Here is a 27,387-nt window from a genome sequence, read left to right on the forward strand (position 1 = left end):
AAACCTAATTTTTTTTTTAATAACTAAAAGCTATTAAAGTTTTAAAAATAAACATGAATGGATATTTCCAAGAAAACCCACGAGGTTTGCTCTAGTTTTGAGTGGTTGTAAATTATTTCTAGCTGCATCTTCTTTCGCTGTTCTGAGCTCCTATTTCCGTGTTACACATTTCTTTGGGGTAAATGCTAATATAACCAATACACTGATACCAATGCTTTCAAAATGAACCAGAATGAATAAACTAAAAACACATAGCACTGCTGGTCAGACAAGCATTTTATTGCACGGCAGGGGGAGGTCTGTGGATTCTGCAGCATGAGGCACTGCAGTTAGACTCCAGTCTCTGCACTTCACCGCACTAGCAGTGAGAAGTCCCATAACGTCTATGTTACAGTTTCACCTGTGTTATGATACTGCTAGGATGTTTAATCTGTCAGCAAGCTATTATTTAGTTACTTACTTACTTGGTGCCAATTTTCAGCACTTTACTCCGTATCCACTCATTTGATGTTCCAACAACTTTACCAGGTTGGGTATTTTGTTTTCCTCCCACTGTCTCATTTTTGCTTTTCAAATCTCATGAGAGTTGATCTCACTTGTGAAACCTAAACACAGATCCCTAAGTACAAAAGCACCTGAGAAATGTAATTTTTAGCCTTCCAGTCTTTATGATAAAGTGGAAACTTAGAGGGGTGAAAAGTGAGCACTGAGAGTCAGTAAACAGACAAAATCAGAATAAATTCACTATTCTCAGGGAATTTCAGTGACTTCCCAGTGTATTCCAAAATTCCTTCCGATGGCCAGAGGGATCCTATATTGTCTGGTCTAATGTGATCTTTCTGACTTCTCCTAATAGTCTTTTTCTTTTTCATAAACTTTTTTTTAATTGTAAAATATACATAATGTAAAATGTACAATTTTAACACTAGATTCCATTCCCACTTTCTGCATTTTTTTTAGCCACAGGGTGAACTAATAAGGAAGCCCACGCTGCTGGGGGTTATGACCACAACCCTGCGCCTAAGAGCAGAAACGCCACTGTTCTAGGATTTTGGGTAGGACCACAGGAAAATTCTAATTCAGTGGGAAGTACCCATTATTTCAAGAATTCTTCAAAGAATTAGGCAAATAAAAGGACGTTATTGGTCTGGGAGGTGTTGGCAACTCAAGATAATCTACATGGTCAATGTAACCGCCAACATCATTTTTTCTTTAATTTTCAAGTATAGTTGTATAATATAAAATACAGCTGTTTAATATAGTGATTCACATTTTTTAAAGGTTATACTCTATTTACAGTTATTACAAGCTATTGGGGGGGAGGGTACAGCTCAGCGGTAGAGCGCATGCTTAGCACGCATGAGGTCCTGGGTTCAATCCCCAGTACCTCCATTATAAACAAACAAACAAACAAACCTAATCACCCTAGCCAATTTTCTTAATTAAAAAAAAAAATTAGCCGTGTTCCCCGTGCTGCACAATATATCCTTTTAGCTTATTTTATATCTAATACTTTGTACCTCTTAATCCTCTACCCTTATGTTGCCCCTCCTCCATCTTTTGGCAGGGGTATTAACAGTTGAATTGCAAGGTACCTTATTTTGTTATCAATATACATTGGGCTAGTCTTCTCTCTTTTTCTTTTTTTTTTTTTTTTGCAATCACAAGTAAAGATTGGCAAGATTCATTTGAAACAGACATCTTCTATCCTGAGCACTCAATCTCTTGAGTGTCGATGATCCAGGTCATGGATAATAATAATAATGGTTGCCACTTCTCGTGTCCTTACTATGGGCAGGCTCTGCTCCAAGCACTTTAGATATTTCATTTAATCCTCACGACCATCCTATGAGGGAGACACTGTTAATATCACATTATTTGAGATGGGTAAGATGAGGCTTAGAAAGGTTAAAAGACTTGCCCAAGGCCACACAATTATTAACCAGGAGAAATGAAATATGAACTCAGCTCTGGAGGCTGTGTGCTTACACTCTATTGCAGACTGTCTGCTCAGGATAATCCTTGCTCTCTGAGGGAGGGTATAGCTCGACTGGTAGAGCACATGCTTAGCATCCACAAGGTCCTGGGTTCAATCCCCAGTACCTCTCTAAAAATAAATAAATAAGCCAATCCTCCCCTCCTCGGAAAAAAAAGAATGAAGGACTCATCTGCCTTGTAGGAAGCTGGGAGAGTATGCTGCAGTGGTCACCTGAGTCAAAATTTATGGGTTGAATGGTTGTGTATTTGAAACTTTCAAATGAAGAGGAGGGAACTGGGACTCTAAACCAATCTTACAGATAATCATGGTAGTCCCAAATATTCAACTGTAAAGTTTAATGCAAATATCAGAATGTAAAATTTAAAATGTCTTCTGTAGATGTTATCTTAGAAGATACTAAAACAAAATTTATTTCCCCATATACTTCAGGTATCACAATGCAAATTTCCATGTCATTTTAAACCTATGTTTATTCCAAGTAAAGGAAATAAATTTCAACAATACAAGAAGAGGTTACATTATAATCATTATACTATTTAGTATTTAGTATACTATATACATAGCATATAGATAGCAAGTAAAACAATAGTCCAGTTCAAGTTTTACTTTAAGGAAGATTAAAACATGCAGTTATTAACCTTGTTGTTCTCATCTCAGTGACCCAAAGCACCTCCAGCAAAGAATTTTGCTTGAAGACTTATTTGCTGCTTTACTTATTAAAAATAAATGTGAACAGCAACACAGCCCAACCAAGTGAGCAGACCACACCCTTGTTATGCAATATAACACCATTATGCATTTGAATATTTTAATACAGCCTTATAAAAAGAGAAGATATTTAACTCAAAAATGGATTCTTCAGAAAGATCTTATTTTATGAAACCATACATCCATAAACATTATCCTCTGGGGAGAAAATATCTTTCTAAAATAGAGGAAAGAATCAATGCAGATTCTTTTACATTTAAAATAAAAACCCATAGACAATTTTTTTTTTCATTTGCAACAGCCAAATATTCAAGTTTAATAGTTACTTAATGACCTTGGTTTACTGCACTGATTTATTTTTTATTTTTTTATTAATATACTTTATCTTTTTTTATGGTAGTTTCAGGTTCACAGAAAAACTGAGTGGTATGTACAGAGGTTCCATATACTGCTCTCCCTACTCCAGTTTTGGCTATTATTAACATCTTTCGTTTATTTATTTATTTTTGATTGGGGGAAATAATTAGGTTGACTTATTTATTACTATTTCTTTTTAATGGAGGTACTGGGGATTGAACCCAGGACCTTATGCATGCTAAGCATGCACTCTACCACTGAGCTATACCCTCCTGCTATTAATAACACCTTGCATTAGTGTGGTACACGTGTTAGAATGATCAGTCAGTATCAATACATTATTAACGGAAGTCCACAGTTTACATTAGGGTCCACTCTTGGTGGTGTACATTCTCGGGGTTTTGCCAAATAATGTCATGCATCCATCATTACAGTATCATACAGAGTTATTTCACTGCACTCTTACCCCTATTTTACTTAGCAATATGCATTTCAAGTTCTTCCATGCCTTTTTGTGATTTGATAGCTCAGTTTCCTTTACTGCTGAATAATACTTCATTGCCTGGATGTACCACAGTTTGTTTTACCCTTCATCTACTGAAAGACATCTCGGTTGTCTCTGAGTTTTGGCAATTATGAAAAAGCTGCTATAAATCTCTGGGAGGTTTTTTTTTGGGGGGGTAGTTAATTAGATTCATTCATTTATAGAGGTACTGGAGATTGAAGCCAGGGCCAAGCACAAGCTCTACCACTGAGCTACATCCTCTCCCAAAAGCTGCATAAACATCGTTGTGCCAGTCTGACTAATATTTTACCTTCAAGAAAAGAAATTCTTTTTTTTCATTCCTGAGTTTTTCTCATTATTTCTTTATTTTAAAAAGCAACATTGATAACAAAACAATTACAGTATTCTTTAAAAAGCACACTGCACAGGAACATCAGGATTTCCTCAAATTAAGGAAACTTTCTCTTGGCTGGTTCTCTCAGCATCATCGGGCATTTACAAGAAATGCTAATGAACCAAAAGGACATGGAGCCTTTGTTTACGAATTATGAATAATTTAATGTGTGGCAAATTGTAGGCATGCTGTGTCTTTTGTTTTTGTTTTTGTTTTTGTTTTGCAAGCAGTATTTGTAAAGATAGCATAAACTAGCAAGACAACATTCACTTCTCCAGGGAAGCCTCTTGAAGTTCCCTGGACTTAGCTGGTTCCTCTCCTAACATCATATACCTTCCCCTTGTGGCACTGATCAGAGAATAAATCCACATTTACCTGGGAAGTTCTTTGATTGGTAAGCTCCATGAGGACAGACACCTTCTGTCTCTGCTCACCCTGTACTCTCCCAGGACATAACAGAATGAATATTGTGGCAAAACTACTATTTTAATAATATCAAAAAAGCCGGTGTTAGTGAGAAACTTCTTAAACTTAAAAACATAGTTTTGAGAAGATTCAAATGGCATCTTATGCATGGCTAATTAAAAATTATTGTAGAAAGAAAAGACAAAAGAATTACTAAGATTCACTGCAATTTTCACTATCAAAATTTTGTTTTTACACCTGCTGTATGTCATATAGAGATCACCTGGGTTATTTTCAATGCAGTCAGAAGAGTCCACTTTTTTTTTTCTTTGTTGGGGGAGGTAGTTAGGTTTACTTCTTTATTTATGTTTAAAGGAGGTACTGGGGACTGAACGCAGGCCCCTGTGTATGCTAAGCATGTGTTCTACCACTTGAGCTATACCCCTCCCCCAGAGTCCACTTTTATACAGCTATTTATCACTTATTAAAATAAGAATATATGGGTGGGGGTGGGTATAGCTCAATGGTAGAACACATGCTTAGCATGTATGAGGTCCTAGGTTCAATCCCCAGTACCTCTGTTAAAAAGAAAAAGAAAAGAATATATGAATAGAGAAATGTGGTATATATAAACAATGGAATATTATTCAGTCATGTGAAAGAAGGAAATCCTGCCATTAGGGACACATGGATGGACCTTGAGGGCATTATGCTAAGTGAAAGAGGTCAGACAGAAGAAAGACAAATACTGTAGTGTATCACTTATATGTGGAATCCAAAAAAGCCAAACTCAAAGAAACAGAGAGTAGAATGGTGGTTGCCAGGGACTAGGAAATGGGGCCTGGGGTGAATATGGGAATGGGGAGATACTGGTCAAAGAGGACAAATTTCCAGTTAGAAGATGAAAAAGTTCTGAGGATCTAATGTATAGCATGATGATTATAGTTAATAATATTATATTATGTACTCAAAAGTTGCTAAAAGAATAGATCTTAATGTTCTTACCACAAAATACAGATGGCAATTATGTGACATGATGGAGGTGTTAGCTAATGCTATGATGGTGATCACTTTGTAATATATGTGTATCCAATCAACAAGTTGTATACCTTAAATGTATACAATGTTACATGTCAATTATATATCAATAAAGCTGGGGGGGGAATATAATGTAGCTAAATTGCACTAGAAGAATTTCTACAAACTCCGAAAATTCTGCCCCCTGAAAATCTAAAATGGGGGCTTTATTTCAAGCACGTCACAATCACCTTTTGTTAGTTAGAAATAGCAAAATAATACATCAGAAAAGACAATCAAATTGATATCGTTTTCCTCCAAAGCCAACATACAGCAGCCAAGCTGATTTTTTGAATCAAACTGACAATTAGATTGCGCTGGTTTCATCAAAAGTCTTTATGGGTTTAATAGTGATTTTGGATGAAAGATACACCCAAGAAAACATTTTGGAATATCAATTTAGTAATTTGCTCCAAAAGAGATCACCATGATTGCTCCATCTGGAACCAAAATCTGCCACACAAATTCAGATTTAGCAATAATTAACTGGAAAGAAATAAACAACACCACCCTGGCTTGTGTTGTTGTTTGTTTTGGTTTTCTGAGTGATGGCTAGCCAGAGAGAAACCTCAAGTTTTTTCAAGTGGTCAAATGCACAATACTGATTTTATTTACATAAACACTGGACTAGTTTCACAGAATCCCACTAGATTAAAAACAAAACAAAAAGGGCTACAGAACTTGAAAGCAACCACTACAAGTCCCTTCTAAAGCTGTTCTGATGCCTTTTGGGCAACAGAGCTCTGTTTTAATCATATTTCTCCATGTGAATACTAAGGGGAAATTCCTACTGGCTGTCAAAATCCTAGCATGTTACAAATGACATCAACAGCCGTGACTCTGCCTGGAAGATGATGTAATAGGTGCTTATTTTCACATCAGCAACATACGTGAACATGGATTTTCCCATTTAATTAGGGTACTTTAGAATCATCTAACTTTTCTTGGATTAGGCATTTTTCCCCCTTTTGGTTTACTATGTGTTGTCTACTTGAGACTAGCAGTACATTAATAACTTTAGAACGACTGTTTCTGTAACACTTAAACAACCTCACATCACCATAAAACCAAAAGGTACTAAGAATTTAGCAACAATGTCGGAAGCTACCAGGAGGAATAGAGAATTAATATGCTATGCCAACTCAGCAGAGAGAGAGTCCAATTCAAACCTTCAGTTTCTCATACTCACTCTGAATGCCTTAACAGATTCAGGGGAGGTTAGCACTCAGGAACTTTGAAAAGCTGCCATTTTCTCAAGTGGCAGGCAGCCTTGGGCCCTTCATTCCCACTGCAGGGACAGCAGAGACGAGCAAACGCCTCTGATGGGGGAGGGTTAGCTCAGTGGTAGAGCGCATGCTCAGCATGCACAAGGTCCTGGTTCCATCCCCAGTATCTCCACTAAAGAATAAATAAATAAACCTAATTAAACTCCTACCAAAAAAAAAAAAAAAAGCCCCTGGAGATCCTGGGTGTCAGCACACAGCCAGATTTAGTTCTAACATCCTCTATCACCAAGACAACTTAAAAATCACTATTTTTAAAAAATTTATTTTATTTTGTTTAATTGAAGTGTAGTTGATTTACAATGTTGTGTTAGTTTCTGGTGTACAGTTAAGGATTAGAAGATAGAGATTACCGTATATAAAACAGGGGGGAGGGTGTAGCTCAGCAGTAGAGCGCATGCCTAGCGTTCACAAGGTCCTGGGTTCAATCCCCAGTACCTCCATTAAAAATAAATAAATAAATAAATAAATAATGAAAAAACCTAACTACCTCTCCCCTTAAAATTTTTTTTAAAAAAACAAAAATAGATTAAAAGGGTCCTACTATACAGCACAGGCAACTACATTCAATATCTTGTAATAAAATCACTATTAAATAGATACACAGAATCCCACCTGTTTTTGTTTATTTTTTAAAGACTTTACCAAAACAATGTCAAATTGCTGGCTATTTTTCCAAAGTGCTTCTGACATAACATAAAATTGGTCATACGGGTTTTTAGGTAATGAAAATTATGATAGCAATTTCTAGAAATTTCACACCTAATAAACTTAAGGGCACCTGTCAGGTCTTTTCACATCCACCCCCTCGGCACCTCGCTCAGTGCCTGGCACACTGCATGTTTGTAGAAGTGAGTTACAACACAGTTAAACTGAATGATGTTTATAGTCAATCTAACTATAGTGGCTTTAAAAAAAGAACCAAATAGTTATTTTCCGTCACACGCTGTAATTACAGTAAGGTGTAAAAAAGTCAACCTTGACCTCTCACTGTGAGCTCCACTCTCTCCTACTTCAGAACACTACCATTAGCCAACTTAACTAAACGCCACTAAATACTGGTTTTGGTAGATAGCTTAACAACTGATTTGGTGAAAAATTAATTTGCAGACAGAACAATTCCTAATTAATTCTTTGAGTTTGGTCTAACGTTGTGGGTGTTTTTTAAAATAGCACCTGATGTACCCTTATAACCTGTTTTGCAACAAGAGTGTTTAGACAATCATTACGGAGACTTCAGACACGACATAGCAATCCTTTCATTACTTGAGAGAAAATTTATAGAACCCTTCTGAGGAGTTTAAGCTCAATTATTTTACATAGCGTTTACAATCGCTTTTAAATTCCCCAAGACCAAGGAGCTTCCCAGAATAGCTCTTTGCCATCTTAGAGACAATATGCCCAGGACGAGTCTAGCTTTTATCTTTTTTCTTTTAAATGGAGGTGAAATTCACATGACATAAAATTAACTACCTTAAAGTGAACAATTCAGTGGCATTTAGTACATTCACAGTACTGTGCAACGATACTTCTACCTAGTTCCAGAATATTTTCATCAGCTTAAAGTAAAAATCTATACCTACTAAGCAGTTACTCCCAGCCCGTCCCTCGCCCTGGCCCCTGGCAAACACCAACATGTTTTCTGTCTTTATTCTGGATAGTCTATATAAATGGAACTACACAATATGCAACCTTTTGCGTCTGGCTTCTCTCACCAGGCTTAATGTTTTCAAGGTTCATCCAAGCTGTATCATGCATCACGACTCCATTCCTTTTTTTTGGCCAAATGATATTCCATTGTGTGGATCTACCATATTTTGTTTATCCATTCATCTGTCAACGGATATTCGGGGCATTTCCATACTCTAGCTACTGTGAATAGTGCTGCTATGACATTCTTGTACAAGTATTTATTTGAACACCTATCTTCAATTCTTTTCGGTTTATATCTAGGATGGCATTGGTAAGTCATATGGTAATTCTGTGTGTAATTCTTTGAGGAACATCCAGATGGTCTTCCACAGCAGCTATGCCATTTTGTATTTCCACCAGCAATGTACGAGGGTTCTAATTTCTCCACACCCTCCCCAACACTTTTTATTTTCCACTTGTTAAAAATTACAGTCATCCTAGTAGGTGTGAAGTAGTCTCCTACTGTGACTTTGGTTTGTATCTCCTGAACGACTAATGATGTTCACATCTTTTCACGTGCTTGTCAGCCACCTGTATACCTTCTTTGGAAAGCCAATCTCCTTTTATTCCCCACTTCTGTGATAATAAATACAAATCATTTAAAATCTTTATTATTGTTACTTTCTTTAAAGTGGACCCGTCTCTCCACTTTTTGAATCTATGTCTGAAAGTCACATAAGTTAGACGACAGCCTGAAGCAGTGTGTTGTCAAAGGGCAAAATCCAAGACTGTTTCCAGTCTGGTAACTGTCTTATTTGTTGAGCATGTGCAAAGTACTGTCATGCTGGTGACACAGCACTGGCCAAAACAAATAAAAAAACCTGATCCTCACGGAGCTTACCTCCTAAGGAAAGTTTGATAACTACTAAATCTATTAACTTGGAAAATGGACATAGTAAAATTGGGTAACTTTTCATTTTCAGAGAAATACTTTAAAATATAGAACCTATAAACAGGCCGTGTGGGGCTCTTGTATACAGATATTAAGTAACACTGAAGGAATATCTTAACTTTTACTGTTAAGAGTACCGCTTGATATACTAATCAGGCACATTTTACATAATTACAACTAGGAAATGCACAAATTTACTCTAAGTTTACAAAGCTTTCAGTCCAAAAGTACAGAACAACATACTTCATTTGAATAGCCCCACAAATAAAAATGTCAGACAAATAGAAGCACTCCCTTCTTTGTACCCAGAGTAAACTCAATTTTTAGAAATATAGCTGCATTGTATATCAGTTAACATGGTTATAAACTATTGTTTTAAAAGATTTGTTTTCAATAAGGGTATGACCAAAAAGGACATGTATGGTACTCAACCTAAATTTAGAACGGTATGTACTGGGACTTGCCTGCTCAGCATGCACTCTACCACTGAGCTACACCCAATCCCCACCCCCCTTTAAGAGACTTTTAATCTAAATTCAATTTTTTTCTAATAAAATATTCTTGGAGATTACATTTAATCAACTTCTCTTTGCTAAGTTATTACTGTGCCAATACCTAAGATGACGTCATTCTGTATTAGACTTACAACATACTTCTGTGTTAAACCACGTTCATAGCCTCCATCACCAACCTAATAAAAATTGAAATGGGGAGGGTATAGCTCAAGTGGTAGAGCACATGCTCAGCATATATAAATAAGGTCCTGGGTTCAATCCCCAGGACCCCCTCTAAAAATAAATTAAGAAGTAAACCTAATTACTACCCCCACCAAAAAAAAAAAAAAAAAAAGAATAGAGGACTTGAACAGCTTACAGGAAAAAAAAAAAAAACTGCTCTTAAACTTTGAAGAGATAAATGGAAACTACACTGAAATACCACTTTTCACTTAATTGTTAACCAGATATCAAAATGTTTGATTACACATAGTTGGGGAGAATGCAGGACCCAGGAACTCTAACATATGGCTGCTGAAAGCACAATTGTTAGACCCCTTTGGAGGTGGTTTGGTGATACTTCTCCAAGTTCTTGGACTTTATCCTCCAAATATGCTTACACAGACGCAAAATAACACATACGAGACTATTAATCTGTTCTATTTTTAATAGGAAAATATATTGGAAACAATTTAATGATCATAGCAAATTTCAATGTATCCATAGGATGGAGTTTTACTTATTAAAGAATGAATAGTTACATGAAGAAGAATGAGGCAGCAAAGGAAAAAAAAAGAAGAAAAAACCAAGATATAAGTGTTAAAAATGAGGTACCAAATAAAAATACATAAAAATAAAAATAAGGTACCAAAAAATGTGAATAGTACGCTAACATTTGTATGAGGGGGAGGGGCACTTACTTATAAATGCTCTCTGGAAGCATTCACAAAAAAATAGCAACAGTGATTGCACTTGGGAGGAAAAAGGGGTGTATCACCTATTCAAATACATAAATAAATTCAATATGTAAAAAAGTGGATCATGCTTTTGAAGCGGGGTAGGTTATAGCTCAAGTGGTAGAGCACATGCTTAGCATGCATCGAGGTCCTGAGTTCAGTCTCCAGTACCTTCTCTAAATATAAATAAATAAACCTAATTACCTCCCCACATCAAAAAAAAAAAAATGAATGAATGAAACAAACAAACAAATAAGTGAATTATGCTCTTGAAATCATGACTTTTCCCCAATTGGCTTCTTTTTTTTTTTTTTTTTTTTTTTTAGGGGGAGGGTTTTTTTTTTTCTAGTGGAGGTTCTGGGGATTGAACAAGTAAAGAACTGTAAGAGGTCCGCCACGACAGAAGACTCTGTTAAAGAAGCCAATTCTTTAAGTGTGTTCATTTAGGTGTGGAAATGCATGAAGGATACTACGAGGACAAAATGGCACACAAGTGGGGTTGACCAGAGGAGGGGAAGGGCCAGGAAGCTACCTGGGGCAAGCACCCCTGCTGGAGGGCAAATCTAGGACAAAGCAGTGCAGAGCCCTGCGAAAGAAGCCAACAGTGCACAGGACAGATGAGAAGGCAGATGTGGCTGGAAGAGAGAGTCTGGAGGGTGGGTGGGCAGGCAAGGCAAAGAGTCGTCTAAATTCAGCTTCTGCTCTGAGATAATGAGACCCCATTAGGTTTGGCTCAGGTCTGCACCTCACCCTCGGCACCTGAGGTAACCCTGGTTTCTTCATGCTCTCCCCAAGATACCCCTTGGAGCTGCCTGCAGGATCCAAAGGATGGGTCATCTTTTTACTTCTGGGCATTCAGCATTTTACCCAGCTTCCCTGAGCTCAACCTTCTATTGACATCAGCAAATCCTACACTATTCTAGCCTCTCCTCCTTTTCTTTCTTTACTTTCACTCCATATGAGATTGCCTTGTCCCTAGGACTGGCCCACAATTCAAAGACTACCAAGTAAATAGTGTATAAAGTCCTTAAATCTCCCTTTGAGCTACTCTGGTCTCTGCCACAATGAAAAATCAAGATAAGCATAATCTTCAGCTTGGCCTACATTTGCAAATCATTCAACAGCCAGCCCCATTCTTTAAGCATGTGATATGGGTGGGGTCTACACCGCAAACAAATATGATTTAGTTTTAAACAAACAGATCTTTTCACAGACTACTACACACAGGTGACACCTAACTGAACCCTGCTGATGGAGATAATCCTTTGCCCATTCCTGCAATTGACTTTTTAATCTTTTCTTTTTTTAAATAATCAAAGACAACACATAGATCTGCTTGGAATGATCAGAAACACTCTTATCCCAGCCAACTGCTTCCAACTCCCCTTGAGGGTTTCTTCTCATCTGATTGGCTGTTCCTTCCACTTTCTCAATTACTGGCACTTCATAATCCAAAAAAAAAAATCAGAAAGTGAAGAAGAACTCATCAGCCTGTATTTCATTTCCATCAGATGCTGGAATACTTTTATCGAGACACAAAGCACTTGACTGCCTACAACTTTTCTGGAACGGTATTACTTACCTACCTTACTTACCTGCTGACCTACCAAAGTGACACAATAAATTAAACACCAAGCCTTTCAGGTTTCTCAGCCAAAAAGTTTTTGTTCAGTAAAGCAGTCTCTGATATTTTTGCCTATAGAGTCACACCTAAGACATTTAGTCCCTGCACAAAGTGCCTGACAACTTAAGGAATGTGCCTAATGATTCTCTCTCTCTTTTTTTTTTAATTTAAGTACAGTTAATTAAAATGTGTCAATTTCTCATGTACAGGACAATACCCCAGTCATGCATATACATACATACATTCATTTTCCTTTTTTTCCCTAATGATTCTATTTACATGTCACTTTTTGGATTATTGAACCTTTTACAAACCTCCTATTAACATCATTAGCGTTTATTTGAGCTACAGTGTGGGAACTACACATAAAATTTCTAAATAGAGTTTCTAGCCTTGGAAGTAGTTACTCTACCATAATCAACACTGACGTATTCTCTGTTTATTAGGAATCAGTACTCTTGGGACAACTCCTTTCAGTGTCAGTTGATCCTGGAATTCAGGTTACCCGAGAACACTTGAGTTGAAGGGACTTGAGGTCACGCAGTCTAGTTTACACCCAATTCATCGATCCCTCCTACAAAAATCCCCAACAACAAATTGCTCATTCAGTCTCTTCTCAACATGGAATTCCACGCCGTGAATACGATACCATCACAACCAGCAACATGTGAAGGTGAATAAGGATAGCCATTGTTCATGAAGCTTATTGTGTCAGACATTTACTGCCCTAAGTATTCATTAACTTGGTTAATATCCTCAATAATTCCATAAAGTAGGCACTATTATTATCCCCACTTTACAGACGAAGGAGGTGAGGTGACTCGTCCACAATTACTCAGCTAGTTAGTATCAGGCTGAGAACCAAACAGCTGGCATCCCAACAGTAGAGACACGCTGACTGCACTGTAGAAATCCTACAAGGATAGAATAAAAGAACTTTAAAATAAACAACCATTGGAGACTGTATTAGCCCACATGTTCCACCCAGAGAGTGAAGACTGAGGGAGTAGCAGAGAGACGAGATCTATGTGCTTATTAGCTTTGGTCTGAAAGATTTGCTGCCTCCAGAATATTGATTCTATTTCACAACTAAAGCTACAGAAAATATCACATTTCATTTGATATTTCTTACACAACACTTCTTCAGCAGACTGGCCTGGCTTACACTTCTTTATTTTTAGAGGAGGTACTGGGGTTTGAACCCAGGACCTCATGCATGCTAAGCAAACACTCTACCATTTGAGCTATACCCTCCCCTGTGCATGGCTTACATTTCAAAGGAGAAAAAATGAATTTTAGGAGGAAAAGCTAGGAAAAGTGTTTCTGACCAAAAGGAATTGCAGGGAAATATCCCTTTTTGTGGGTCGAGGGCTATGACAATAATGTAAAATATCAGAGTTTTAAGTACGGCATCACCATACTCAAAAGTGTACAATCTTGTGACAAGAACGTGAGGACAAATTTCATTTAAGGAGTTTATTTTTTCCTATAGGTCTTCATGTCAGAGCGTCACAGTTTCCTATTCCACCATCTTCAGAGAGAGTAAGTATAAACGCTTCTCGAATGTTCCTCAACTTTTCAATTTCTTATTCAAAGAGAAAGTGATTTTATTTTTAAACAGAATAATAGAGCATATGGTAGCCCTATTCTTTAATAAATGAACAAGGGCGGTGTTATTTCCTAGCCTGACATCCAAGGGTACTTCTGCAGGTGTTATTATATAACAAATCACCCCCAAAACTGAGCAGGAAAGAGCCATTTAATTCTAGGTCAGCAGTTAGACAGGAAGAATGTGTCAAACTGCTGCTCCTCCAAGGCTGGGGCCCCAACTGGAAAGGCTTGAAGGCTGTGAGGACTTGACTGAAGGAGGGTTCAATCATCTGGAAGCCCTTCACTCATATGGCTGTTAGTTGATAATGACTGTTAGCAGAGACCTCAATTGGGCTGTCAGCTGGAAACTCTACAGTTGACTTTCTGTATGGGTTCTGGCTGTTTGGACTTCCTACTAACATGGTGTTGAATTCTAAGAGTAAGCACCCCAGGAAAGCAAGGCAGAAGTACATGGTGTATTTATGATTCTGCTTCAGAAATCACACAGTGTCACCTTCACCATACTCTACCAGGTCAAGGCAGTCACAAAGGTCTGCACAGGTTCAAGGGGAAGGGACGTAAGCCCTCTCCTGCCCCTCAAGGCAAGGAGTCTCAAGGTCACATTGTAAAAGCATGTGGAGTGGGAGATACTGTTGTGTCCATCTTTGCAAAATAGAATCTGTCACACATATGATATAGAGATCCCCTCAAATCTGATTCATTTGGTGATCTAGTATTGCCAATTTTAAATTATCTCTGAAATAAGTAAACAGGAAAATTAAGCAACATATAGGTACAACAGAGATCTAAGTCAACAAAGTGTGAATTGAATAATTCTCAACATTCTTTAATCATCTCCAAAGCACATAGGCAGCTTTCAAAGAAGTAAAGTTGACACTATTAGACTGTCTGCAAAAACCTATGAAAATGATGCATGTATGACATTAATTTCTGATTAGTACCAAAACTCAATGCCCATAAGTGGCCATTTATTTTTATTTTGCCACTTAGGAACTGGTCCATTAGTTTTACTTCTAAGCTTGTCGAAGCTCCAAGATCTGTTTATTACGTTCTTGTAACAATAGACAAAACCAATCAATTCTTAATTGTCTACACCTCTCCTGAAACAAGTTTCACATAATGATTCTCAGTAAGGTAAACAGTTCAGCAAACAGACAGCACAGCCACTGTCCAAAAGGGCAATATATTATGACTATTTTTCAAAGTGACCGAGTTCCAAAGTTAAATAAGAGGTCTTGCAGGTATAGAACTATGCCAAGAGCTTAGAATTTTACCATTTTAATTCTGGCTTTTCTGATTACCCAAACTTACATTGGGTAATCAGACCCAAAGAGACCCAAACAGCCTGGATCTGTTCTCAGAGCTCCAGATGCATATATTTAACTATCTACTTGATACTCGACACTTAGATACTCGACACTTAATAGGTGTCTCGCAAAATGTCCAACAACTAAACTTCAGTTCTTTTCCCCATCAACCCTAATCCTACGTTGTCAGTCTCTCACACCCTTATTCTTCTCCATAGCATTTATTAGTATGGGATACACTAGATATACCTTTGTATTTGTCTGGCATATAGCAGGTGGTCAATAATACTTGTTGGATGAATTAATTATGACTTATCTGGGTCCCTAAGAATCACAACCAGAGAACAATAAGGCATAAAGAGTACCCTAGAATGATTATGGTCATATGGGGTTGGCAGGGTAAGAAAGTCACTCCAAAATATTGCTAGATTTTACATTTGTTACAAAGAATAAAAATGACCAAAAACCGAGAATGTATGAGAAGGAATCTCAGTGTTAAATCGTGCTACCCAAGCCACATCAGAATCCCAGGGGAGCTTTTAAAGTTGCGATTCTTGGACTTGCCAGTGTGGGAAATGCTGGGAAGATGAGGAACACCCAACATCCGATCTGGGAACCTGAATGTAATCTCAGGGATGCCAAGATTGAACAGAGATTAGAATTTGAAAGGTCACAGCATAACTAAATATCCTGGAGTCCATCTGGTTAACGGGTAAAAGGAAAGAGAATCATCCACATAGCAGCTGAAAAACAGATCCTATTCCCTCCTTCACGGACCTCTAGCCCTCTAGAAGAGAGAGATGCCTCGGGCTCCCAGAGCTTGGCGTCACAACCCATTAAACTCACCCAACTCTGTTTTGATTTTATGCTCTCCAAGAAACTTCGTACAGAACTTAGCTTTCCATATGGATTAGCCTTCAGGGAGAAGATGTGCAGTTCAGCAAATATGAATAGCTCATCTCCTTATGGATGTACTTCTCATTATAAATTTGCAACTTGCATTCTGGCGTGTTCAACAGTCTTGGGTGAATGTGAGTCACCTCCAGGGCATACTGAAAATACCAAATCTGTTAGTTTAAAAGAGCTGAGAAGCAGACCCTGGTAACGCTGCAGAAGTTGTGCCACCTGAGCAGAAACAAAGAGAGGGCAAGAGAGAAGTGCCTGGAGGCTTTGGTTTTGTGCCCAACTGGTTATTTGTTGTTGTTGTTGTTGTTTTAAAAATAAGGACCTGAGGTTAATATACTTATTATTTATTAACCCACTAACCAAAGCCATGAATTGACCTCATCCTCCCAATGCCCTGGCTCACCACCCAAGATGTGCCCTGCCAGGTCTTCTTGAGGCATCCAAGACTCCCTAGCAATTCATTTTCATCAATTCCACCATATAAAAATGTGGAGGGGTTCTCTCTACTCCGCCCCACACAATTAATCCAATTAGCCTAGTCTGGCCTGCAGCTATCCAGCGCCTTTCCAACCTCCTCTACAATAAGGAAACTGAAGATCTAGGCCCAGAGCTACCTGCCTTCAGCAGTTCAAGGGTGGGTGCCTTGCACGCCCTCAAGATAAAGCCACAGTCCTCATCTGGTTTCAGCTATAGTCTCCTTTTTCAGGCTCCTCCTCATGTGCTCTGCGCATTCTTGAGCTCAGTGCCCTATTACACTTATGGTCTTTGGACACAGCTTTTACTCCCCCTTCCAGGAAAACTGTCTAGATCACCCTCCCAACCTGAACCACTCCCCTCCCCCTGTGTAACTTACCCATCCTTCAGGACTCCATCTGGATGCCATTTCTTCCCCACCTGAGTTATACTCCAGTGTATAGATTTCCATGTGGTTACCTTACCTTAGTCCTTATAACACTACTGTAGTTTCTTGTCTATGTTTCTGCCCCCCTACTAGACTGTAAGCTACCTGTGGGCAAGAACAATGTCTTGGCACTTAGTAGATGCTCAAAGAATAGATACTGTGGACAAACTATGGAAATCTCAGTCATTCTCAAGGTGTCTGCCTCTCTTTTCTGATAGTTTTTATAATTTCGCTTGGTTTCTTCTTTGATGAACTAACGTCATAATTATTTGCCACCCACATCACCAATCCTCTTGCCAAAAACAGTAATGGCAATTAAGAATTAAATCTATCCTAAGATGATAGGGAGACTTTCCATGTACACCTTAGTATCTTTTGAAAATTGAACAATGCAAATAGATAACCTGTTTTTAAAGATAAGCAAATTTTAAATTTAAAAATTCAGAGTCAGGGGAGGGTATAGCTCAGTGGTAGAGTGCCTGCTTAGCATGCACAAGGTCCTGGGTTCAGTTCCCCAGTATCTCCATTAAAAGATAGATAAATAAATAAATAAATCTAATTACCTCCCTCCCCACCACAAAACAAAAGAAAAAAGAAAAAGTCAGAGTCATGCTGAAAAATGTATTTTACATACACATGTACATTCATGAAGTCCAAATTTCTTTGCCCAAACAAACACTGCCAGGCAGTTCCACGTACATGCGCCCTAACACAAATATTTTTTTCAACTTCTTAGTTCTCTTTGCTAAGAAGAAAGCAATCTCAAACTAAGCTGATATGTAGAATAATTCACTAGATGTCTCAAGCAGCAAATATCCAGGTTTTCAGGGAAAAGAATGCAACTTCGGTAGAATTTTTTTTAAAGTGGTAATAATAGCCAAAGAGAACTATCTCCCCCTGAGGGTTAACATTAAGATGTATCTTAAGCAGACCCAAGGATATTGCTAAAAATTAGTATGGTTAGTGTCTTGCAGTGCATTTTTATATTAAAAAAGGGGGCAGAATAGCTCAGTGGCGGAGAGCATGCTTAGCATGCATGAGGTCCTGGGTTCAATCCCCAGTACCTCCATTAAAAAAAAAAAAGAAGAAGAAGAAAATAAATTAGGAAAAGGAAAAGAGATAAACACACATAGTCCCCTATAATCCAGATTTCCTTTCCAAAGTACTGGTTTCCAGGCATTTTCCAACTATTAGTTATTTTATTTTATTGTTAACATGAAAACAGAATTTTAAATCAAAGGACAGACTGCACTGTGAAAACCAGGATTGCTCATTTTTCATGAGTCCTGCTTCCAGCAGGAGAGTTCTGCAATTTATTTCCAAGGAACAGATTGTTGTTTTTTTTTTTTTTTCTTTAACCCTCTCCTAGACTATCCTTACTTGTACTTAACCACCACCTCTCATCCAACAGTCTCAAAGCACTTTACAAACAAGCACTCATCTTGATGCTTTCTCATGAAGAGGAAGGCAAGCACCGCTATACCATGTTATAGATCAGGAAAACAAGGAGAGGAGAGTAAAACCTGCCCAGCATTACTAAATGTTAGAGAAGGCAAGCTGGGCACCCAGGCTGAGCCCTTCCAGGCTGTCTCACTCACCCTGGCGCGCCCACACCATTTCTCCCAAGGACCTACCGGGTATTTTAATGTATTTCAGGAACCCACTCTAAGTTCTGGTTGTGCAAATAGAACTCCAAGGGGAATAGCTTCCTGTGAAGGTGCCAAGTTTTCTTTTGCCATAGATAGGAGGGGAAATGTTTCGTTTCTTGTTCCTTAAGAATCAAAACTTTGAAGCCCTGCATGGGATAGCTGGAGTCCCCCGTCAAAAGTGGAAAACAGTAAGATTCTCTTTGCTCTGTCTCAGTCTAATTAAAACTACTTTTCCCCAAGACATAATTTTTGTCCTTAGACCCCAAATCAGAAAGTTGATATTACTTTAACTATTTAATACCTTTACAAATTGATTTCTTTAAATTAAAAAAAAATCCTTTGGATTTAAAAGAATTAGGGGGAAACACTAGACATATATGAAACACCTGCTAGAATATAAGCTTCATTCATCATAGTTTCTGCTCCATCTTCAGCCCTTAGCTCTGTGAGTCACTGGTTCTCAGTGATTCTCAATATGAGTAACATCAAATGTTTTAGAAAGCAAAACCTGCATCAGTGATGGGGGAAATATGAGTGACTAATGGGGAGAAGAGGGATTGTGAGCTACTAATACAAAAGATGTATTTTTTAAAAAACATTTGTTTAGTGTCAGAAAAAAATTTCACTTCTAGCACCAGCACTCATTGCTTGGGTGGGTCTGGTCTATTGAATGGAAATAACAGTTAAACTTATAGGGTCCTTGTTAGGTTATGAAAGGATGCATTTAAATCCCCTAATAAAAGTGTATCAAGCCCTTAACAGGTTGGTTCTCTCCTGTTTTCACACTTTAAAAGATGAAGGGGGAATTTGGGTTCCACTCATGATCCCTCAGAAAGGGAAGTAGTGTTACAATGTGTGGCAGAGAAGACTGAGGGCTCTAAAAATAAACACATGGGGGCAAAAAGATGATACAAGAATGCCAGAAATATTGATAATCTTGAAGTTAGGTGATGAGGACACAGGGGTTCATAATATTTTCTCTAAGTATGTTTGGAAAGTCCTATAGTAAAAAGTTCAAACAATAATAATAAATTTTGATAGTATTAACTTTAAAAAAACAAAAAGGATGAGGAGGAGAGCTCTAGAGTCCAAGACCTGGCATTGAATCTCTGCTTTCTCCTCTGTGAACCTGGCAAGTTATTTTATCGTTCTGTGCTTCAATTTCCTCTCATAAAAGGGGATAATAATGATGTGGCCAGGCGCAGAGATGTGCCGCTCAGATCCTTCTTCCAGAAAGGATTCACTGCCCAGCTGCAAGGGGTGTGGTTAGGAGACAGCTTCCTTCAGGGTCTGCTTCATCTTTTGAGCCAAGGTCACAATGTTCCTTCAGCAAACTCCAAGCGATGACTGAGCAAGATGGTAGCCAAAGTCACACTGTTCTTGGGGCAGCCTTTTGTCAATGAATGAGCAAGGCAGTGGTACAAGAGCCTGGCCATTTCTGCCCAATGTGAGACTCCTTGAATGGGTAATCTTTGCTCTACAGCTCCTGGTTGGCCTGGTGGAGGCTTTGTCAGGCAGCATTATGGTCCGATGACCCCCTCTGCCCAATCATACTTGCTCCCTCTTCCTTTCACAGGTGTTACTTCCTTATACAGCTCAGTACTCCCAACTCCATCTCAGTCTTCTCAGATGCTGGCACAAATGGTGCTTAACTTCACTGAATTCTTGTGAAGAATAAATGAGACTATGGGTGGAAAAACTGTGCACAGCTTCTGACACATGAGAAGTTCTCAATAATTGATGACAATTACTCAACAGTGTTTAAAGCACGGTGCATGTGAAATTATTACAAGAACGATAGCATTTATGCAATTATAATCTATTTCTATTTTTATAATCTATAAAGAGCAGAGAAGTAAAAGTGGGAATTGTAGCTGCTGAACTGATATACACTAAGACCACAGATGTTATTGTAAGAAATAATTTTAAAAAGTAGTAGAGGAGGGTATAGTTCAAATGGTAGAGTGCATACTCATCATGCATGGAATCCTGGGTTCAACCCCCAGTACTGCCTCTAAAAATAAATAAACAAACAAACAAACCTAATTACTTCCCCCTCAAAAATAAATAAATTAATAAATTAAAAATACCAAAAAAAAAAAAAAAGAGAGAGAGAGAACAAAAACTTCATTTCAATGACCAAAATGGTGTGTTCTAAATTTTAAAAAAGAAATCATCCTATAGCTAATATGATATTATAGTTTCAATGTTAACACATATAACTTTTGCAACAAGAAATTAGAAGTTTCACCTTTTTTGTTGTTGGTGGTGGTGGTATAAGTATAGTTGTAATATTAAATAATCAAGGTTGTTAAACGTACATAAAGTTAGCATAGAATTTCACAAATCAGTTGAGGCTTATGAGTTGAAAGTTGGTCCCAATTGGAAGGCCATGATCAATCAATATCAAAAACTTGTATATTCTCAACTAACTCTTTAATATAAGATACGTAATTGGCCCTTTATGACTTTTTAATTGTTTTAACTAGACACATCACTAGGCTCAAGCTAGTATGAATACATTTTACTAAATCAGGAAACAAATATTTCATTACAAACACGAATTCCAGAAGACTTCACACCCACATTCCAAAATCTAATTAGATTAATTTCCCAGGGGATTCATGTATTCTTGGTAGCTTGCAATTCTGAAGTGTCAAAATAAAGCCTTATTTTTAAATGTGGCTGGTGTTGATGAAACAAGTATGAGTAATACCTACAGGAAACACAGAGCTAGCTTTAGCAAGGAAGTGGGTGATACCTGAATAGTCCTTCACAGAGGCGCTTCCCATGTCACACCAATGTAAAGAGAGAGTTCTAATGTGGTCACACAGTTAGCACGGACACTTATAACACTTCCTTACGGTGCTTGAAATACAGTTTTACCTACCAAAAATGCAGTGCTTGGGATTATATCTAAAGTATAAAGTGAAGGCAAGAAGCTGATGTGTAAATTTCAACCATAAAATTGTCAGACCTCCCATGTTTTAATATCTACTAACCACAAAAAACCTGGGCAAACCAAACCCTGTTTTAATAGAGACTTGATCTCATCTATCTTCTGAGGCACTTCTTCTCTAGTCACCGTAGTTCCAAAAGTGCTGTCTCCCCTGTTGGTCTAGCTATGCTTATCCGAAACAGAAATCTCTGAAAGGTTAAGAATAATCAGCAGGAAGAGCTATGAATTACTGTTAGTACTCTGTTCCATTCACTATTTGGCAGTAAGAGGAGGTGATAATTCTCCAAATCTTGAAACTATTAATAGTCAAGAAATGAACTGATTTACAAAACAGAAACAGGCTCACAGACATAGAAAATACACTATGGTTACCAAGGGAGAAGAGGGTGGGAAGGGATAAATCAGGAGTTTGAGATCTGTAGGTACTAACTACTGTATATAAAATAGATAAACAAGTTTCTACTGTAGAGCACAGGGAACTATATGCAATATCTTGTAGTAACCTTTATGAGAAAGAATATGAAAAGGAATATATGTATGTATATGTGCAATTGAAACACTATGCTGTACACCAGAAATTGACACATTATAAACTGACTATACTTCAATAAAAAAAAATAATAAAAACAAAACAAAATGAAACAAAAAAACCAAAAAAAGTCAATTACTTCAACGTTAAAAAATCAGTGATGCTTAGTTTAAAATTTTAGCACACTATAAAGTGTTCTTATGTAAACACACATGCATACATCAGGAATAAACAGCATGAACAGCAGAAAAGAGGTAACTTTTCAAGCTCTTCTTTAAAGACTGTGTATTTGTGGGCAAAGAGTATATGGGAAATCTCTGGATCTTCTGCTCAATTTTGCTGTGAAACTAAAACTGCTCTAAAGATAGTCTATTTTCTTAAAAGTGCCTAGAATTATATTTTTTAAAAAAGTTTACAACTGCCAAAATGCAGAAAGGCATTAAAACTACCCTCCAACTACTTATTTATTTAATTAATTATTTTGCAGGTTGTTTTTTTTTAATGGAGGTACTAGGGATTGAACCCAGGGACCTCGTGCATCCTAATCATGTGCTCTACCACTGAGCTGTACCGACCCCCCACTTCCCACTACTTTCAAAAAGCAAATGTTAAAGCAAGAGGAAAAAGGATTCATTCATTTATTCAATAAATATTTATTGAACTACTATTGTGAGTCAAGCATTACTCCTGTTACAGTTGGTAGACAACACTTTCACTGCCGCCTCTTAAAAGTGCATGCCACAATCAATGCCACTATAATCAACAAGTTGTTGAATGCACGTTATATGCTTGGCACAGTCCTAAAAGCACAGGTTTTAAAAAAATTGATTACAGTCAACACAGCTGGCTTCTTACTATGTTAACCAATATGTATTATTTGGGCTCTCTCTGTTTGCCTTCTTGTTTTTGTTATTTTGGGCTAGTCCATTTCTTATTAGTTTGAAGAGAAAGAAATAAAGATGGCAGAAAGGACACTAGGAGATAAAAGTAGGTTCTATCACTGAGTAATTTAGTAGCCTCAAAGAGCAGAAAATTATAAGAAAAGCTAAAATTTCCACTAGATTTTTTCATACTTCACATTAATGATCAAGCTAATAAAAAGTTGAGCTGACACTTCAATAACTTCTCACTTTTTTCTAATACGCAGGTAAAAAAAAACAAAAAATAATTCAAATGTAAGCAATTCTTGCTTTGCCATTTCTCCAATGACCAGTCACAATTTGAACAATTCAGTGCAAACTATTTACCCTATTAACATAATCTTCTAAACAAATTCTTCAGTAAATGCATTTTGGTAAATTTTGGAAGCATAAATCTCTCTTTTGACTCTGATGTTGCAGGCTAGAGCTAAAACCTACTTTACATGCTTTCAATGAAATAAGTAGAATATATACACTGAAATCCTTCAATGTATATAAAGTGACCTAGACTCAGATCAATGTCTTGCACACAGTAGCATGCAACTAAAAAAAAAATTTTTTTTTTAAATGGAGCTACTGGGGATTGAACCCAGGACCTCATGCATGCTAGGCATGCACTCTACCATTGAGCTCTATCCACACCACCTAAAATTTTCAAAAATTGATTAAAATGCAATATTATGAAGAGTTGTACAGAAATAATTTTATTATATCCTTATCACTTTAAATCAGCCATTTATACTTTGCTATGAACTTCGGATATAGAATAGAAAATCTGAATAGAAATACAATCTAATGCAATAAAGTTACCATAAATCATGGGTTTTGAGTCCATTTTTATGACTGCATGATGTCTCAAAAATGTCCTAGAATATCAAAGTTTACGCCTATGGAGAGGTTGAAAAAAAAAAAAGGAAGAGAGAGAGAGAGGTTTTACTCTGTCTACAAAGCAGGATGTGGCTAAGAACAGGCCTCAAAGGTAAAATGCATGTTAGAAACCTGAAGTTTTGAAAATCCTCTCTATACGGGCATTGACTAACATCCTAAAATGTGTGTAAAACCTGGTGGCACTTGTGAAGGTCTAGGAAAGCTGCAACCACCTGTTACAAATAACTCATGGCCACCCAAACCATAGCTCCATCTCTCTCCATCCAGAAGCACAATTCTGCCAAGTTAGGCTTGACGCCCCATCATTATCTCATTACACATGGGCCTGATCCCACAGCCAACCACTCAAAGAGAACCCTCAATCACTGCCCCTCCAGGCTGCCCAACACTGCCCCACATACCGCACAACAGAAAGCCTCTCACCACCAGAGAACTGGAGGTTTATTTTTCAGAATCCTTCATTATTCCAATTTTTTGAAAAAAATCTCAAACTCTAATCAAACGAGGCAACTGAAAAGAGACATTACGTTGCCCTTATATTTCTCAGTATTTCATCTTAAAACTCAGATTTTGCACTTCCCTGATTAGTGCAAATTATGCGTTCATTCTTTCCCCTCTGCCAACGTCTAAGCCACTCAAGGGCAAAGGCCGATACTCTAGTGGGATGCCTTTTCCTTCTCTTTAACTCTTCACTGACATTTACTTGCATGTAGACAACTGAGGAGGCGTCCTTCCTCATAAAATTTAGCCAGTGGAAAAAAATTTCAAGCACTTTACACACGTTCTCCCTTAAAAATCTTTTCCAGTTATTTTCACTGTAGAAAACATCAAGTGCAGACAGCGGAAAGCATAGGAGCACCAGCCCTCCTGGACCCGTCATCCAGCTTCATCAATTACCAACTCCTCAGCACTTTCATTTCATCCATACGCCTTCCACTACCACCCTGAATTCTTTTCGAGCAAATCCAAGATTTCCTCTCATTCATATATATTCCAGTTTCCGTTTATCTTCCACAACTCCTTGTCTTTGCCTTCCTTCCCAGCCTCTATTCCCTAAAAGAAACGTGCAGAATAATGCAGGTGACTGTAGCTGTTTTATTCGTTTTCTTCTCTTAGCTGCCCCGCTCTCTGCTCGGTCATCTTCTCTAACAATCACCAACATCACTGTGAAATGCCCATCATTGTGTTCAGTCCCTTTAACCACAGCCTGTTTCACTTAGAAACATATCGTAATTTCCCTCCAGAATACCCTTCTCTTGTTTGGACAAGCGGAGGGGAAAAACTCGTGCCAAAATTTCCATTCTTTTGATAATTACTTCTGATTCCCCGCCCCCTCAGATAATGTAGAAAGAGTCAACGGGAGTGGAAAAGGAATAGAATAAAGAAATTCAACACTTAAAATGGTAGATTCTGCCTATTTAGGTGTGTGTAAATACTTAAAACCATCTGTTACTTTAGTTTAAAAGTGAATATTTGTAAACATCACTCGAAAATTTGAGTCCCTTTAGATAGAGGATGTTTATAAAATGAATTATCTTAAGGGAGCAATTGCCTTCAGGATTTTGGTATTAATAACAGTAGCTGCTTCTGAGCCTAAGAAAACGTTATGTAAAAACAATTAAGCAAAACACAATAATAATACTCAGAGAGGATGCGCTCTGTTTCTATAGCTGTTCTAACCTTGTTTTATTTTGACGTGAGATTTCTTGGCCTCAGCCCAGATAGCAACCATAACCCCCACACACTTTCTCCTCCACACCCTTTACAAATGGAATTCCGAAAGGAGGCACTTTCAAGTTCATCACGGGAAATATCTCGTCTTGAGAACATTTCAGGTCAATAATTGAGATTTCATCCACTCCTCCCTCCGGACACTGCCCTGCCCATCCCCTGCGTAGTGATTTCCCCAGGAATCCAGAGGAAGGCAGGAAAACAGGCTCCATTCCACAAACCACAGGCTCTCCTCCCCAAGAATGGCCTGTGCACCGCCTTGGCATCCTCCGTTCGCCAGGGTCCGGGAGACCAGCGGCCAGACACCACGCTGTGTGTTTATCCATCCGCACCACAGGTTAAGGATCCCGGCGGGGTGCTCCTCAGCGCCATCCTACCCCCATTTTAAAACTGTTTCTCCCGAGTAGTTAAAAAATATAAGATTTACCCTGCAAGTACCTCTTGCTGAAGGTGATACACAAGATCTCCCCGTAACTCCGACTACCTTCCCCTCCAGGCCAAAAGCCGCAGTCCCCACAACAAATCCAGGATCTGAGCTGTCCCTCAGAGAACCACAAGTGCGTCCCAAACCATCATAGGTCAAAAGTCCCCGTCACTAGAGGGAAGACATCACTTCTTGCCCCTGAGCCCCAAAACCCGAAACCTCGGACCTGGACCCGCCAGGGTCGCCCCGCCCCCCGGAGGAGCGCCGGGTCCGCCCGCACCTCCGCGGAGAGAAAGCAGCCCCAGAAACTCGCGGCTGGGCGCTGAATACCTAACGCAGCGCTGAAAATCCCGGGGCCTCCACGCCCCCATAGAAGTCGGTCAGCGGCGCATCGGTTACTGCCTCCGGGGATTAAGCCTCTGCCCAACACACACCGCTGGCATCGGGGCGCCGGGGAGACGGAGTCCCGCCTGAGCCCCCGGCTCAGGCCGCGGGGGACCCGGATCCAAGCCCCCTGCTCAAGTCGCTGAGGACCCACAGCAGCGCGCCTCACCTCCGAAGGATGAATCTGGCTCGCACTCCTGCTCGAGCCAAGGCCAACGAGAGGCACCCGGACCCGCGCCTCCCTCCCAGGCCGCGGGGACCCCGACCCGCGCGCGGTCGCCTGCATCCAGGCAGCCCGGCCCGCGCCCCTACCCAGGCGCGCCAAGCACCTTCCCCCGCAGTCTGGCGGGCCCAGCCCCTCACTCACCCAGAGCTCTGTGCCCCAGCTCATGGTGCAGGGGGCGGGAAGGGGCGCGCCGCGCAGCAAGCGCTGCTCTCCGGTCCCCCTCCCCGGTGATCCCTTCGCCCCTCAAGATCCCCGAGGTCGAGGAAAGCCCGTGCCGGCGCGGCCGCCGCCTCCCCCGGCCTCGCAGCTTCTCGCCTTGGGTCTCCTTAGCTGCTCCTCCTCCTCGTCGCTCCTCAGCAAAATGGCCCGAGGAAGCAGCCGCGGTCGCCGCAGCGCCCTCCCGCCCCACACCCTGAGAGCACAGGGAGGGGGAAGGGAGGGAGGGGCGGCCGGGGGCGGGGCTGCGCGCCAGGGGCGGGCCCGGCCTGACAGCTCGCGCACGCGCGCGCCCCGCCCCCGCCCCCGGCCCAAACTCCCCCAGGCGCCCTCGGCCCCGCCCCCGCGGC

At 39.3% G+C, this 27,387-nt stretch overlaps 1 protein-coding gene across 13 annotated transcripts in view; it reads right to left on the reverse strand.

The window, feature by feature from the left end:
• FNBP1 (formin binding protein 1) overlaps nucleotides 1–27,245 on the reverse strand; it is a 122,396-nt gene extending 95,151 nt beyond the window's left edge. For 8 of the 13 annotated variants that reach the window (XM_032478636.1, XM_032478647.1, XM_032478646.1 and 5 more), the window contains exon 1: nucleotides 26,963–27,243. In XM_032478636.1, coding sequence (XP_032334527.1) covers nucleotides 26,963–26,986 — 24 coding nt within the window. In that variant the 5' untranslated portion in view covers nucleotides 26,987–27,243. Of the gene's footprint in view, nucleotides 1–26,962 lie in introns of all 13 variants that reach the window. The other 5 variants (XM_032478645.1, XM_032478644.1, XM_032478634.1 and 2 more) reach the window with 2 other exon arrangements.
• Between the last annotated feature and the right edge of the window lie 142 nt (nucleotides 27,246–27,387).

Source organism: Camelus ferus, chromosome 4 (genome assembly GCF_009834535.1).
Source record: "Camelus ferus isolate YT-003-E chromosome 4, BCGSAC_Cfer_1.0, whole genome shotgun sequence".
Classification (NCBI taxonomy): domain Eukaryota; kingdom Metazoa; phylum Chordata; class Mammalia; order Artiodactyla; family Camelidae; genus Camelus; species Camelus ferus.